The sequence below is a fragment of the Uloborus diversus genome, chromosome 3, assembly GCF_026930045.1.
Source record: "Uloborus diversus isolate 005 chromosome 3, Udiv.v.3.1, whole genome shotgun sequence".
NCBI lineage: Eukaryota > Metazoa > Arthropoda > Arachnida > Araneae > Uloboridae > Uloborus > Uloborus diversus.
Window position 1 is genome coordinate 27,312,585 of NC_072733.1, and position 16,051 is coordinate 27,328,635.

Genomic DNA, 16,051 nt, shown 5'->3' on the forward strand with positions numbered 1-16,051 from the left:
GCTGTGTATTATTATTGTTTATTAAATCATGAGTGGGGAAAAAAGTGCTCACAATGCCTTTTCAGAGAAGTTTATAACAGCACCGCTGCAAAATTGCTATGATAAAAAAAAAATTAAAATCATTTAAAACCCCAAACTAACTTTCAGCTATAATTTTCTTTCAAAGAAGCAAACAACAAGCATTATATTTATTTGGCAGTTGTAGTTATTTATTGCTTGCAGGAGCATCACAAGAGTGCCTTTTTTTTGCAAAATTAGCAGATTTTGTGTAAGCTGATCCCTCTAATTTAACTTTAAAAAAGATTCAAAAATTTATTGGGTGTTATGCACGATTATATGCTTTATTTTAATTTGAGATTTGCATTTTCAATAAACAATTTTTGAAAGATGCGTTTTTGTTTATCAGAATTTTGTGAAGGTTACGTTTTGGTTGATCGGGATTTTGTGAAATGTCCATTTTTTTTTTTAATAGAACTTCTGTGAAGGGTCCGTTAACGGGGGGTCCTCTGGCCAGACCCCTGGTAACAAAATTAAGTATGTTCCGAAACAATAGTGTGGACAAAAAATATGTAACTTTCATTGCATTTTATTACTTTAAATGATACTTTCATATTGAATTTAAGCTTTCCATTCCATACTTAATTGTGATTGCTGAAGAAGTTGTCCTTTTTGTTATTATTATTTTTTGAAAATTTATATTTTAATGTTTTCTTCCTTTTAATATTATTTTCATAGCTCATTAGGGTTTTGTAAATCATAGCTATTGTAATTTTTAAGAAAATTTTACATTTTTAAAAAAATTAACAACATAAAAACTTTTTTATGGTTGTTATTAATATCATATCATTATTATTAATATCTGAAAAATCAAAAAGTTCTGAATTCCCAAAAAGTGTAGATTTTCTAGTTTGTACTGAATTCTAATATTGGAGGGAGAAAATGACTATTATCAATAAGGTGATACAGTTCATTGACCATAATCAAATCATTTTCTACAGTGAACTGATTATTTGGTTCACAAGAGCCTGACAAGAAGTCTAGAAAATGCACTATTTTTGTAGAAGAAGTATTTAATGAAAATGATGAAGTGTATATGTCGTGACCATTTTCTTTTCAAGTTTGTGTATTCTTTAGTGATTTGTTTACATTAATCATTATTGTCTCACAAAAGCCTGACAACAGAAAGAATGAGCTGATGTGTGCATCATATGACTTCCTTTTACTCCAATTTTAATGTCATTTTCCCATTATTGGCAATTTTAATGTGATTCAGTAGTTTACTACTAGGGGCTAAATTAAAACTAGATTTTTAAAAAAATCGCCAAATTTGTCACCAAGTTGTCGACAAAACTTGGCGACCAAAAGACTGGCGATATATTGCCAAGTGTCCACCAAATTATAACACCACTTGAGTATACATCGAAATTAACAATGATTTCTTCCCAAAAAGAGGCAGAAGACCCCTTTAGAAACACCTGAATGCAATCAAAAGGGGAGTTGCACAACTAGGCCCCACTGGGAGTCTACATACCAAATTTCAACTTTCTAGAACACACGATTCTTGAGTTATGCAACATACATACGCACATACAGATGTCACGAGATAACTCTTAGTAATTAACTCTGGAATCGTCAAAATGCATATTTTGCATGTCTATGCATTCTTGGGTACTTATCCATGTGTGGTCGAGTCGAAAAAAACTCAACATTCATTTTGGGGTGAGTAAAATGGAAATTAAGGTCGATTTTTGAGTGAAAATTTTTTTGCAAGTACAATACTTCCTTTTTTGTAAAAGGAAGTAAAAAATAAGCTTAGAAACAAAATTTTATTTAACTACAGCTTTTATGTTTGATTTCTGCTGCATATTTCATAATACAGTAGAAGACCATTATAATGCCGACCTATATAACGCAATTCTCTAAAAACCGTGCAACTTTTCAGAAGTAAACAATAAATTTTGACGCTTAAAAAATCACTCTGTTTTGCTTTGCAAAAATAAAAATTGTTAGGCAAATTAAATTTTGAAAATTTTTCATCATTCCATCTTAATTCAAAGCTTTTAAATTTAGAATTAGTAACCATAATAAACAGAAAATACCAGATGACTCTTAAAAATGCAGCTGTTATGCAAACCATGAAGCTAGCAGAAGTGCAGGATAATGCTCTTTCTTTTGATTGTGAAACATATTTATTTGGAATAACTAATTGTAGTATTGGTTCTTTAATATTCATTGCAGATAAAACTCATTCTGAAGTGCTAATATATAGAGATATTCTGAATGTTAATTTCATAATTTGTGAAATGATCTATATAACGCAAAATCCTGTATAACACAAAAGCTGTGGTCCCAAGGTGTGCGTTATAATGGTCTTCTACTGTATTAAGTAACTTAATTTAATCAAACTAATGAAGACTCGAATATCACTTTATCTTGAACTTTTCAATAGGTCCCAAACTCTTGGAAAGGCTGTGGGAACTTCCCATTAATGGAACTACTACTAATAATTATTGGTAGTTAGTTTATGTCCGCCCCTTGGGACTTTGAGTTGACTATATTTTGAGAGGGGGCGGGGAGATCACTGACTTAACATAAGAAAATAGTAAAGAAATGCAATAGGAATCACAAAAGCTTAATATTCAAATTCTGTCAAAATTGTTTATTCCTTTGTTTCTTTATCACAAATTAGTAAATTTACACATTTCTGAAATCATGCTCAAGGGAATTCAAAAATGCTTTTTATTTAAACCAGTATTTTCTTTGAAAAGTAATTTATCTCATGTTCTTTCAGGCAAATGCGGAAATTCCTTTGATGATGGCAATCATGAAAATTATACAAAGGTTAACAATAATTCTAATTCACCTGCTACCATAGATAATGTAAGTTATTATAACCTGAGTAATTTTTTACCATCTGATGAAAATGATCCTGATTCTGAAGATGAAAGCATCTTATCTGATTCTTTCCTAAATGAGGTAGTATATGAAGATGGTGTTATTCATGAAATTTGTCGTAGTAAATGTCATGAAATTAGCAGTCAAATCCCAGTTTGTTTTGATGATCTCAAACCTGATTGTCCTGAAAATTTGCAAGCTTGTGAAAAGGTATGTATAATTTTTATTTGTAAACTCTTTTTCATTCTGATTCAAATTTGGTAACGAGTATTGAAACCTTTTCTACATTTTCAGAAACTGGCTTTAAAATACATAAGAGGTCTTCGTACAAAAAAGAAAGAAGAAAGAGGTCCATTGACATGCCAGATCTGCAAAAATAAAAGTTTTACAGCACAAGCAACTTTAATGTATCATTATAGGAGCCATGCTGGTATTTTCTTTTTTTCATATATTTAACTGGGCTAAATTTCAAATTTTAACCTTGTATGTATTCTTGCATTACATAAGTTAGCATTCAATATCAAGTTGTTCCTACAACTCTACTGTTTCACTAAATTTGTGGAAATATTCCAAGCGTTAATGAACATTTTAAATCCCGAGTCAAATATAAATTCTAATTTTAGGAGAATAATAAATGTTGTTCAAAATTAAATTTTTACTAAATCTTTTTTTCAACTCAGTCGCACTTTTGTGGAATCTCATGATTTTTTAAAGCTAAATTACTGATTTATTTTTAGTATTTTATACTTCATTGAAAATGATTCCAATCAAAATATTAGAAAACAAAAAAATAATGTTATTTTTATTAATACAAATAAAAAAGTTTTGTTATATGTTTAAAACCTGCTTATTTAAATTCCAAGCAATAAAATGATTTGATAAAAAGTTATGGATATACGTCAGGCAAATTCTTTATATCCACAATTGTTTCCTAAACAAATTAAACAGAAAATACAGTGGCCTGTTGGGTGGGTTGAGGTAACTTGGAGATAAATATAACCCATATGGTTAGTGATATTGAAAATTAACCCATATGATAGATTTCAAGTTCTGTAATCAATTTACTTTCTAAGAAATATGTATTTTTCTTGTTTTAGCTCAACATAGCGACTTTCTAGACTAATTTTGTACATGTGTGATGTAAATACACCCGTTTGCTTTAAAATGGCAAGCACTAGTTTTACTATTCCCAATTTTCCCCATGGATAAGGTAATTCACAAGAAGTACATGATTAGAAGGTATAACATGCTTTTAATAACCATTTTACTCAATTTTTCCAGCTTGGTTGAACATAGGTATAATAGAAATAATGAGACATTAGAAACAAAAAGTATTAAGATATAATTTTGACTGAAAGGACAAAAATATAACAAAATGTCAACTATTTATCAACCATTGATAGTTTGACAATCTGAGCATTCCCAACTAAGATTTGGCAATTGAAAGCTGAAGGTAATCTTGTTCCTGAAATTTTGGCTGTTATTAATAGAGCAAACAAATCTGTTTATCGAGTTTTATCAAATGACGGCAAGTATAAAGCAAAACGCAGATCTTGGAGACAAATAAAATGGCGTCTAAGAGACTGACAAATAAACACGATGATCGTCAGATCCAAAGACTAGTAAATTCCCTACAAATGACTGTTCATGAAGGTCACAGGTTCTCAGGACTTTAGGTATCAAAGGATACGATTCATAAATGAATTTTAGAAACCGGAACAATGGTTCACTGCAAAATGAAAAGAAGCAACAACTAAAGCCACATCATAATTCACAAAGAAGGTTGTGGGCTTGAAATCATACCTCATATAGACCAAAATGTCTGTCAGTAATATTTTGCTAAAAAAGATAAATCTGGATGGTCAAGATGGCTGGACCTTGTACTGGCTTGACTTGCGAAAGGAACCTAAGGACGCTAGAATGCTTATCCTTTAAAACTATTTATTTTTATAAAAGATCTACATGAACATTAAAAACTGAGCAAAGGCTACTAAAACATTAAAACTTTTAAACAGTAAAAGGTAACATTTGAAAGGTTCGCTGTCGGGCGAAACACCTGGTCGCAAGCTCTCCAGGAACAACCTCGCTTCGATGGAGCGCACGTGAGTTAACTCTCCTGAGCAGAGTTGAGTAGCGAGCGTGTTCGCTACTGATTGCGCTGATCAACTGGAGCTGTAAAACAGAGGAGGAGCTGTCAGAGGAGTTCCGGAGTCCACTGACCTGGAGTCCCCACAAACCCATATGTGTATTTATTTGCCAACAATGTGGTGGCTTGCTGATGTTTTGGACAGCCTTTTGCTCCAATGGACACAGGGGAGTATACAGAAAACCATTTTAGTGTTGGTCAAGCTGAAGGGGGGGCTGACCCTCCCCCCCCCTCCCCTATGAGCGAACCTATGGTTTTGTGTATGAAAAATTTCTGAAACTGCTTGGGAGTCAATAAAAAGCATCAAATTGCCAAGAACAAGGCACCTGATTGTGGATAAATGTTGCAAATTATATTCACAAGCAGTGAAACAAAGTAGTAGTTCAAATATTTATTTTCAAAAATGACTAATGAATTGAGTAATCATTCACATACTGTTGTCAACAGCTTAGGGAGGGTAGGGTCGTGACCCCCATGACCCTCCCTTTGTATCCACCACTGAGTGTACAAGTGTTATGACCTTTCTCAGTGGTTGGCAAACATCACAGCATTATAATAAAACATTGGAGGATAATTTCCTACCATTTGCTGAGCTTATAGGCGGCCCTCAGTGGGAATTTCAGCAAGACAATGCTTCAATTCACACTGCAAGCAAAACAAAATCCTGGTTAAATTCACATAATGTAAAAGTTCTCAATTGGCTGACATGTCTCACAGATCTGAACCCTTTAGAGCAGAGGTCTCAAACCTTCTTTACTCGAGGACCACATTGTAAATTTTTGAAGGCGAGGCGGGCCAGCAATCCACCAATTTTGGTTCAAATGATTTTGTCAGTGTCCCCCCCCCCCCACCCCATCCACACACACACACACCCAGAATTTTTTTTTTTTTTTTTTTGGAATAAGCACTCAGTAGCATGGGCGCAGCCAGCATTCACGTTAAGGAGGGGCAAACTAGGGCTCAACAAGATTTTTAGCTGCCTCTTCATGCCAAAAGATAGATATCAAAATTTATAAGTCCTTAAAAGTTTTAGACTGTTTTTGAATCAGAAGAGGGGCGGATCAAGTGATATCTCCCTGAAAAAATTTCGAATTGAGGTCTTAGAAATGCAGTTTTAGTCAATCTTTGTAAGTGTTAGAGATGGGAGGAGGACAAGTTTCAGAGTCCACCCAAAAAGAAATTTTCAAAATTTGCATTTTTAGGCAATTTTAGTGAAATGAAAGGAAAGAGGGGGTACCGATTTACTTTCCAATTATTTTTCAAAATTGTTATCAACTTAAGGTTATCTTTGAAGACATCAAAGGCTTTTCTCCTCGCAAATTAGTTTTAAAAACTCAATTTTAGACTATCTTTGGGGATTTGTGATCTTAAAGAAATGAAAATTTAGAAGCTCTCTTCGGAAACTTTTTGAAAATGAAGTTCTAAAAACACATTTCTGGACATCTTTAATGATGTTAGAGGAATAGTCAGAATTTTGGAGCTGTTCTGGAAAATTTTTGATATCTGAGTTTCAAAAACTCAATTTTTTTTAAACAATATACTTGAATGTTCAGACATTCGAGAAGGCACAGTGGCAGAAATGGCTTGACACGGCGACGATGTCACGGACAACAAAACTCTATTGCAGACAGTTCTGTCCGTGCTAAGAAAAATAAAGTTGTCTGAAAAAAAAGGTAGTTCGCAGAGGGAAAAAAAAGAAAAAAAAATGTTGTCTGCAACTGTCGGACATGTATTTGCATGAACTGCTGACACAGGGAGAGAATGATTGCATACGTGATTGTTCTTGTTCGCCGCCTGCCAGCCTGCCTCCCGCACTTATAAACCAAAACAAAACAATCTTTTTCCAATTGTTTACTGAAAAAGGAAATCTGAAATCAAAACAACGCTTGTTTCTGTGTACAAAAAAAAAAGTCAGCACATTTCTGTGATGCAAGCGATAAATAATGTAATGAATAATTTTGCTTGTTTGTTTAATCATATCCTTAGCAGTGGTGTTGTTATTTGTAAGTGCAAGAACTCCCCCCCCCCCACTAATGACTTTAAAAAAAAAAGCATTTATCTATAAATTAAAATGTGATCACTTCAAATAGGGTTACCAACTTTAAAATTATCGCCATTTAGTGTCTGGTGTTAAACCTCTTTACTCATCCTTTTTTTCACGACTCTGAATTTTCTGTGAATATGTCAGTGATATTAACCCTTAACAGGGGAGGTGCGGTCTCACAGTTCGCACCTCCTTTTCAGTGTTACAATTTTTGGCAGTAGTAGACATGGCTTTCATAAGGTTAGAACTGCAGATATAGGTTCATTTATCTCATCCGCGTTATGCGGAAGAGATACAAAATATTCTAGATGAGGTTGAGATTGATTTCAAATGTTTACAAACATTACGCAATGATGTTCTAGGGACAATGAAAGCTGAATTATTCCTCGAAATACGACGCGAAATCATAATAGTTAATGGGCTATCAAAATTTTCCCATAACGTGATATAATCAATTTTCTGGTACTGAAATGTTTTGTCGATATTAAAGAACTAAAACGAAATCATTAAAAAATAATAGATTCATTTTTATAACGAGTAGTTAGTTATTTACTGCTGCATATGATTTTCTCGAAAAATCTTAAGACTAGCAAACTTTCCTCAGAAAATGTATATTTCGATTCAAAATTTGAAAAATACTTTTTCCTTGTGCTAATATAAGTGTAAAGAACATTTAAGAGAAATTACAGGAAAATATATGTTAATTACACGAATTTAAAAAAAAAATTGTAAATAGAGCGGTCTCTGAGATCTCACATCCCCCGTTACGGGTTAATAATACATAATCATCATGCAGATCTGTTAAATGGCAATTCTAAAATTATTTTACTTGAATAAACTTTTTTTATTTACCGTTTTTATACTTTTAGTGCTTTCATTTTGAAAACTGCAATCTGATTGCATCCGATATGAGAATTAAACTTTTACTTTTTTTTTCAGCCTAACTTTGCTTTATATGGAGGCAAATAAATTAAAATTCTATTAAAACCATCATTTCAAGATTTTAAAACGAAAGTCTGTTTTTGTTTATGAGCCAAAAACTTAAATGCTGAATCGATGGTTTAATTTTAGTTTTGCTGCAACTGTGTCGAAAGAAAAAAATGATTGGTTTATCATTGGTTTCTAAAATGCAATTCTAAAATAATTTTTTAAAAATTGATTCTTTTATGAGTTGTTTTTATTCTTTTAGAGCCTTCACTTTGAGAATTGCGATCTCTTTGCATCCGCTTTGAAAACCAAATTTTTCGAATTTTCGATGTATAGTTCGCTTTGTTAAGAGGTAAACAAATAAATTCTCCTTTTATTTTTATTGAAATCACGAAATTTAGAAGTTTTAAATGAAATTCTGAGATTTTTTTAGAGTTTCAAAGAGTTAAATGCTCAACCACTGCTTGAATTTTATTTTTTTGCTTCAATTTTTGAACGGAAATTAATATTATTTACGAAAAAAAGAAAAAATTTCACAAAAACACCCATTTTGAAATTTTATTTTACAATCTCCCCCTTTCCCCACGCAAAATTATTTGATTTTTCACAAAATGAATTTATTTTTCACAAAAAAAATGGACCCTCTGTTCAATAGCCAACTCATGTTTGCAAATGTCAGGTGCCTACCAAGGACAGGGGGTGGGGGTCATCAGATTGCATCATTAAAACTTTTAGGTGGAGTTAATTTGAGAAAGATTTTGGTCTCAGTTTGGGGGGGGGGGGAGAATCTCGTTCTTGGGAGAGGGGAGTGCTTCAAAGAATTTAGGGAGATGTGCCATCGTCTTTGGGGGGGGGGGCATCTCCGGCCTTATTTCAAAAAAAATTATTTAAAAAGAGACTTGTTAATTTTTTTTATTGAAACCACGCTCTAAATTTTGCAGACAGATTATGAAGTTCTAAAAGCTTGTCGCAGACTGCTACAAAACTTTCTGCCACTGGGCGAGAAGGGGTTGATGGCTATTCCCGGAAATCATTTGGAATTTGTCCAGAAAGTTTTTAAAATTGATGTTCCAGAAATGCAATTTTGAACTATCTTAATGACTTTAAGGAGGAAAGTGAAATTTGCAGACTCTCCTCAAAGGACAGACAGTTGCCCCTTGCTTCCTCCCTCACTTCTGGCTACTCTCATGCTAAGTTCAGTAGTGGTTTTTGAGATTTTCTGGGCTTGGTTCTCTTCCCAATTGTTTGAAAGAAGGTACAATGTCAAGTTTATATAAAAACAAATCCAATATGTGAGTTTTTGCAGGCCAGTTAAAATCTGCTTGCGGGCCAGTTTTGGCCCGTGGGTGGTAAGTTGGAGACCCCTGCTTTAGAGAATCTTTGATGCATCATATGTTGCAAAGTATACAGTAATGATAGACAGTACACTTCTGTACAGGAACTTAAGAGATCTATTGAGAAAGTATGGTACAAAATTGAACCTCAAACCATAAAAGATTAAGTTTATTCGATAGAAACTCGTATTTATGAACTAATAAACAAAAATAGAGGCACAAGCAGGTTTTAAAACTTGTATTCAAACTTTGTTTTGTTTTTGTCTAAACTTTTCAGACAATGTTAATTTTTTTTACCATGTAATAACTTGTGAAATGCACAAATCAACTTTTCATTGTTATAAATATTATATAGTATGCATAGCACATTAGACTGAAGCAGTTCTTAGGAAAATTGATTAAATGTTTTTCGCAATTTAAATTTGCTCTTTGTCGAAACTTTTTCGTTCCACTGTATTGTGCAAAAAGGAACTAAACTAATAAGCCAAGTAAATAGTGTGATAAAGAAGCAATAAAAGTGCAAATAGCAAATTGACAGCAGCAATACAAATGTAAACATGAAAACTATTTTACATTTGTATTGCTGTTAATAATTTACTATTTGCATTTTGTTTCTCTATCACACTATATATAAATATATATATATATATATATATATATATATATATATATACACACACAATGTGTGGCTATTGAATAATCAGACTTTTGCTGTAAAACATTTAAATTTTTGCATATTTAGTTTTTATCACCTTCAATATACACCCCTCCTCTATCCTTACAATGCTGCATGCGAATTTTCCATTGTTCAAAACAGAGCTGGAAGTCTTTTTCTGTGAACTCCTGCATGGCATGTGCCGTTTTTCTTTCACAGCTTCAACAGACTGAAATGTTATTTCTTTTAATGCTGATTTGACCTTGGTGAACAGATAAGTCTCATGGTGTATATACAAAGTACTGGAGGCAGGCGAATAAGGCAGATGGTCCAAAACTGGGATGTTGTACTTGGCTAGAACTAGTACTTTGTATATATACACTATATGACGAAAAGTAATGGGGCACTTTCAAAAATTCACATTCTTACGGATTTCTAGAAAATATAGGGACAAATTGCTCTAATTTTTTTCACATAAGGGTTATTCTTCAAAAAGTGTAACTTTTCTGTCACACACCTTTAACAGGCGAATAAGGCAGATGGTCCAAAACTTGGATATTGTACTTGGCTACAAATGTCTTTCAGACAATGCAGAATGTGCCATCGCTTTGTCCTGATGAAGAAACCATGACTAGTTCTTCCACAATTCGGGTCGTTTCTTGCTTACTCTTTCACAGACTTAAGCAAGCACCTCATGATAATAACGTTGAGTAATTCGATATTTGGATTTGATATTTTCGTCCATTTTGGACATGGAAAGGCAACGCGGGCGGTCATCTCCAACATCTTCTCGGCCATCTTGGGAAATGCTTGAGCCACTCAAAAACTTGCGTACATGATAAACATTCATTGCCCTAAACATCTTTTAGTAAACGATAAGTTTCAGTAGCAGTTTGACCAAGTTTCATGTGAAATTTCATGACAATTTGTTGCTCTACTATTACATTTAGCATGTTTTCCGGCAAAACAAAACAAATGCCTCTTTTATAAACGACGGTTATGGCCAGATTAATTTCTCTACAAGCACTGGAGGTGCTGCAATCGAAAGAGAAGGCTTTATGCTGCACAACTGTCGGTCGTTCAGATTTGACACATGCGTAGTTCTTCTGTAGCAGCATCAGTCTTGTTATTTAATGGCCACACTTTGTATATATACACTATATGACCAAAAGTATTGGGACACTTTCAAAAATTCACATTTTTATGGCTTTCTAGAGAAATAAAGGGACCAATTGTTCTAATTTTTTTCACATAAGGGTTATTCTTCAAAAAGTGTAACTTTTCTGTCACACACCTTTAACAGTAAAACCTTTAAAGAACAATACATTTAACAATGAATTTTAATTTCATCAAAAATGTATCTATTTGAACCTGCCAACAATTTTTTAGTAATAATCTTTATTTTAGTATATTTTTGGTTCACAACATGTGAATTCTCGCCTCCGTGGCATGTCACACACCTTGTGTGACTGTTTATGTTGCTTAATAATTTGTTTAATTAAAAGTATATACTTATTTATTTATTATTCCCTTCACAAGTGTCTCAAATACTAATTGTTTAAGTATATTTAATTTTTTAATATTGTTTTATTGCATTTTAGTAGGACAAATAGTCAGTCACACAATAAATTCTCACCTCCATTACTTAAACACAAGATGCCATTCCTCATTAACACGTGGCAGTAATGACATCAAATTTTATTTTCCATGATACGAGGAAGCCCCCTTGTTTATTTTCAGCCGTAGTTGAAATTGTGAGATTTTTGTCAAAAAGAAGATAGATTTTGCTTTATAAACTTAGTTTGGTTATTCTGACTTCTCACCTCCGTGAACTTGAATTTCAGGGATCTAAATTACTGTAAAAAAGGAAGTTAAAATGTTTTCATCTGGTTAACATGTGCAAATTGTCGTAACGAAGAAAAAAATTCCCTGAAAAATATCTATTAGGCCTATATTGATGGAAAACTCCTCACCTATGTGAATCTCACCTGAGTGAGAGACCTTATCAATGTCATTGGTTCTGAGGTGAAAATAAATGGAGGAGAAATACATCAATAATAGGCATTCTACCAAAATTATAAATTGCCCAGTATATCCTCAAATTTACTAAATACTATTTTTTAACATACATTTAAAACTGCTAATTAAGCCATACTTTAATTAAGAGAGCTTAATATTATATTCCCACTAATCATTAAAATATCTGATTGTTTGCACAATTAACAAAATTACTACTTTGATATTAAATTGGCCTCAGTTTTTAAATGTTGAAGTTTTTTAATTTTTTTATTTCTGTGAACAAGCCATTTTTTATTTTTTTTATTTACGAGTAAAATAATTGGAACTTAGCTGGGCCATTGTTTATGGTCACTTCTAGTAGGTAACACTTACATGTAAGGATGAAAAAAAAAGAAAACAAAAGATTTCAAAACTGAAAAATATTTGCGTTCAAAAGTTACGTTTTCTGGAGAATGACCCATAAAAGGCATACTCCAGCTGTCATTTTCCAATAAAACTTGAATCTACTATTCATTTAGGGGACCAGCGACAAATTGAGAAAACCAAAATAGGGTTTTAATCATCCTTCATTGTAAATAGCTAGGAATAAGCTATAAATTTCAGAAATAAGTTTACCAACTATCTGGAATTTATTTTTATAACTTCAAGAAAATATCTGTTATACCCACGGAGATATAAGCACTTCTTTCAAAAATACAAACTTCATTTGAAGGTTTTCGGCTCATAACACACAGAGTTTTCCTTCAAATGTTACTAAACTTTCAGAATATTTGACTGCATACAAAAGAAACAAAATGCTAAAATTTGGAATTAAAAGATAGAAAATTTAATGAAATATGAACATTTAAAGCAGTTGATTTTTCACCTTGCATGCACAAAAGATACCAATTTATAACCTTCATAATCCAAAGCCCAGATTGATCCTACAACTCATAAAAAAATTCTACCTCTTTATCTTTAAAATTTAAAAGTTATCAGCAATCTAAGAAGCCGAATTTCAATAATACTTGGATAGATGACGAAGCCTGAGGAATTGTTCGCAAGTACTAATCCGTTTTTTGCGTGAATCACTCAGCACGATATGATGGGCTATAATTCTCCAGCATATTGCATGAGTAGTAATACCCCAAGTTTTGATAAGAATAAACTAAGTCAAAGCTAATAAATTACCAAAGTGTGAAGCATAAAATAGAGAAGCTAAAATATCAATTTAGAACTTCATTTTCTGTGTGATTCATCTCAAACTAAGTGACAAAAAAGTCCCAATATAAACAACAAGTTTATTAATGATTAACAATTACATGAATTAAAATCAAAGGAAAAGTTACAAACTCAAAGCCATATTCAAAAACTAAGCGTCACCTAAAACTATATCTAACTTCAATCATATTTCTGTTTATTAATCTCAATTTTTTATTACAGAAGATCGTATCAAAAAATATTTCATGTTCTGCATTACTAAATACTTGATACTAACATCAATTCAAAGTAACTCAAGAACTGTAAGTTCGGACAATGCACAAGATTTAATCAGGTCTTGTCTAAAAATATTGACAATCAAAAAACCAAATTTCAACTAATACATCCTTTAAAATATGAACGGGGAACTCCATGGGGCTTAATAAAAAACGAGAGTCGAAACCCCCTCCTGCGATCTACCAGCAGGCAAACACAAAACTGAATGCAAGAATGAGATAATGAGCCAAGGGCTGAATCCGTATAAGTACAGCTCGCCCTGATTAGTATAAAGCGCCATCATATGCCCGCCACGTGGGGAAAGACATGTGCAAATGCTACTGCAATTTTGTAGAATTCATTCATATCTTTCGATACCTGAAGACGAGAGAGGAAATTCATGAAGTCATGTTTTGATTCACCGGAAGTGAGCGAACACGAAAGTTGCTTAGCAAAGCAATTAATTCTTTAAGTTTTCATACAACACGAACATTCATAGTAAGTTTACATTTAAATGACTTTAGTTGTTTGTAAATTATGAGATACATATAATAAATTTATTATAATTTTCTTTGGATAAACTTAGTGTTTATCACGATAACTGGAAAGTTAAGCCAGTTAGCGAACGACCCTTTCCCATTCGTTGCCTAACCAAGAATTATTGAAATTCAGCTCATTAGATAGCTGATAACTTTTTAAATTGTAAAGATATTAATGTGTAATTTTTTTTTGAGTTGCAGGATTTATCCAGACTTTGAATTATGAAGGTTGTAAATTGCTATCTTTTGCACATGCGCACTGAAATATTAATTGCTTTAAACGTTCATATTTTATCAAATTTTCAATATTTTAACTTCAAATTTTATTATTATGTTTCTCTTATATGCTGTCAAATATTCTGAAAGTTAACTAACAATTGATGGAAAACTCTGCGTGTTATGAGCCGAGAGCCTTCAAAACAAATTTGTATTGTGAAAGAAATGCTTATATCTCCGTGGGTATAAGCGATACTTTCACGAAAATATTAAAATATATTCTACATAGTTCGTTAATCTTTTTCTGAAATTTATAGCTTATTCCCAGCTATTTACAATGACAGATGATGAAAAACCTTTTTTTTTTTTTGTTTCCTCAATTTGTTGCTGGTCCCTTAAATGAATAGTAAACTTAATTTTTATTGGAAAATGACAGCTGGAGTATACCTTTTTCGTGAAAAAAATTACAGAGCAATTGGTCTTTTATTTCTCGAGAAATGCGTAAAAATTTGAATTTTTGAAAGCGTTCCAATACTTTTGGTCATATAGTGGGTATGTGTATATATATATATGTACATATACACAGTAAACTCCAGATTATTGGTAGGCGGCTTATCTGCAACCTTTCGCACTTACAAAAAAATATTCTTTTTTGGCTATGATTAATTCAATGTAGATAGATGAGCACATTTTTACTTAACAAGTGCAAAATATTTTCTTGGATATATTCCTATTTCTTCATTCCTCCTCTCTTTCAGCGACATCAAACTTCCCAAGGTCACCAAAACCTGATTAGTTGAAACTTGATTTTTAGATCTATCCTACTTATTGTTTTAAATGTACACCACTTACTGATTTTTAGATTTACCCTACATACTAATTTTTAGACCTACACTTCTTAGGTGCGTTAACAAATGAACAGGCCAGTCTTGAAAAAATTCCCCTACCCTCCTCAATGCTTTTTGGAGTAACCTAACTTAAATTGTTGCAGTTGATCTCTGTGCAGGATTTGCTTACGCATGTATGTAAATGGCTTGCAGTATTGAGCGATCCTTTTTCAACCTTTACATGCATTTTTTATACACACGTTATCTTTAGCTCTAGTTTAAATGTATGCAAGTGTTATCTTGTTCATGCTATTGCATACATTTTCTATTTCAGTAGAAACTAGGCGGTTTCTATCGAATTTGCGGATTATCCAATTTTTCTTATCCACAGTTACTATGCGACTCTATTCCGCGGATAATCGAGAGTTTACAGTAGATAGATAGATATTTTCTTGCAATGCTATCTTAGAAAACTAAACTATTTTTATCAATTTCAATATTGGTGTTGCTAACATATTTTCAGCATATAATCATAGATTATAATAATGGGTTATGTAATTATTAGTTTTCATTTTATTTAATGAAATAAAATTAATTACTCTGTTCTTCTGCGAAATTTGTTATTGCCACAAGCTTTGTTTCCTCTTTAAGGGAAAATACAACTGTTTCATTATACAAAATACGTAGGTTTTTGAAGTTGGAATTCATGAAAAAAAAAATCTTCAATATTTTTAAAAGTTAATTTATAGTGTTCCTTTTAGGCATTTTTTTACTCTCACATAGTTAGTCACATTCGTTATTGGTTATTTTGTAACTTTCTTTCGTAGTTAAAATTTTGGATGTGAACGGATTGTAACGGATAGAGTAAATATAGGGTGACGGCACCAGTAACAGACAAGGGTCCAGTAACAGACAATCATTATAAGTTTGGATTAAAGTAATAAGAATTTTAGGCGGGTTAAACTTATGTTGCTGTGGCCAATGAATACGGTGC

General features: G+C 32.4%; 1 protein-coding gene across 1 annotated transcript in view; it reads left to right on the forward strand.

Moving 5' to 3' along the window:
- The window catches only part of LOC129218297 (zinc finger protein 43-like), a 101,400-nt gene that overhangs the window by 67,101 nt on the left and 18,248 nt on the right, over positions 1-16,051 (forward strand). The window contains exons 7-8 of the mRNA XM_054852531.1: positions 2,792-3,105; positions 3,190-3,325. Coding sequence (XP_054708506.1) covers positions 2,792-3,105; positions 3,190-3,325 — 450 coding nt within the window. The remainder of the gene's footprint in view (positions 1-2,791; positions 3,106-3,189; positions 3,326-16,051) is intronic.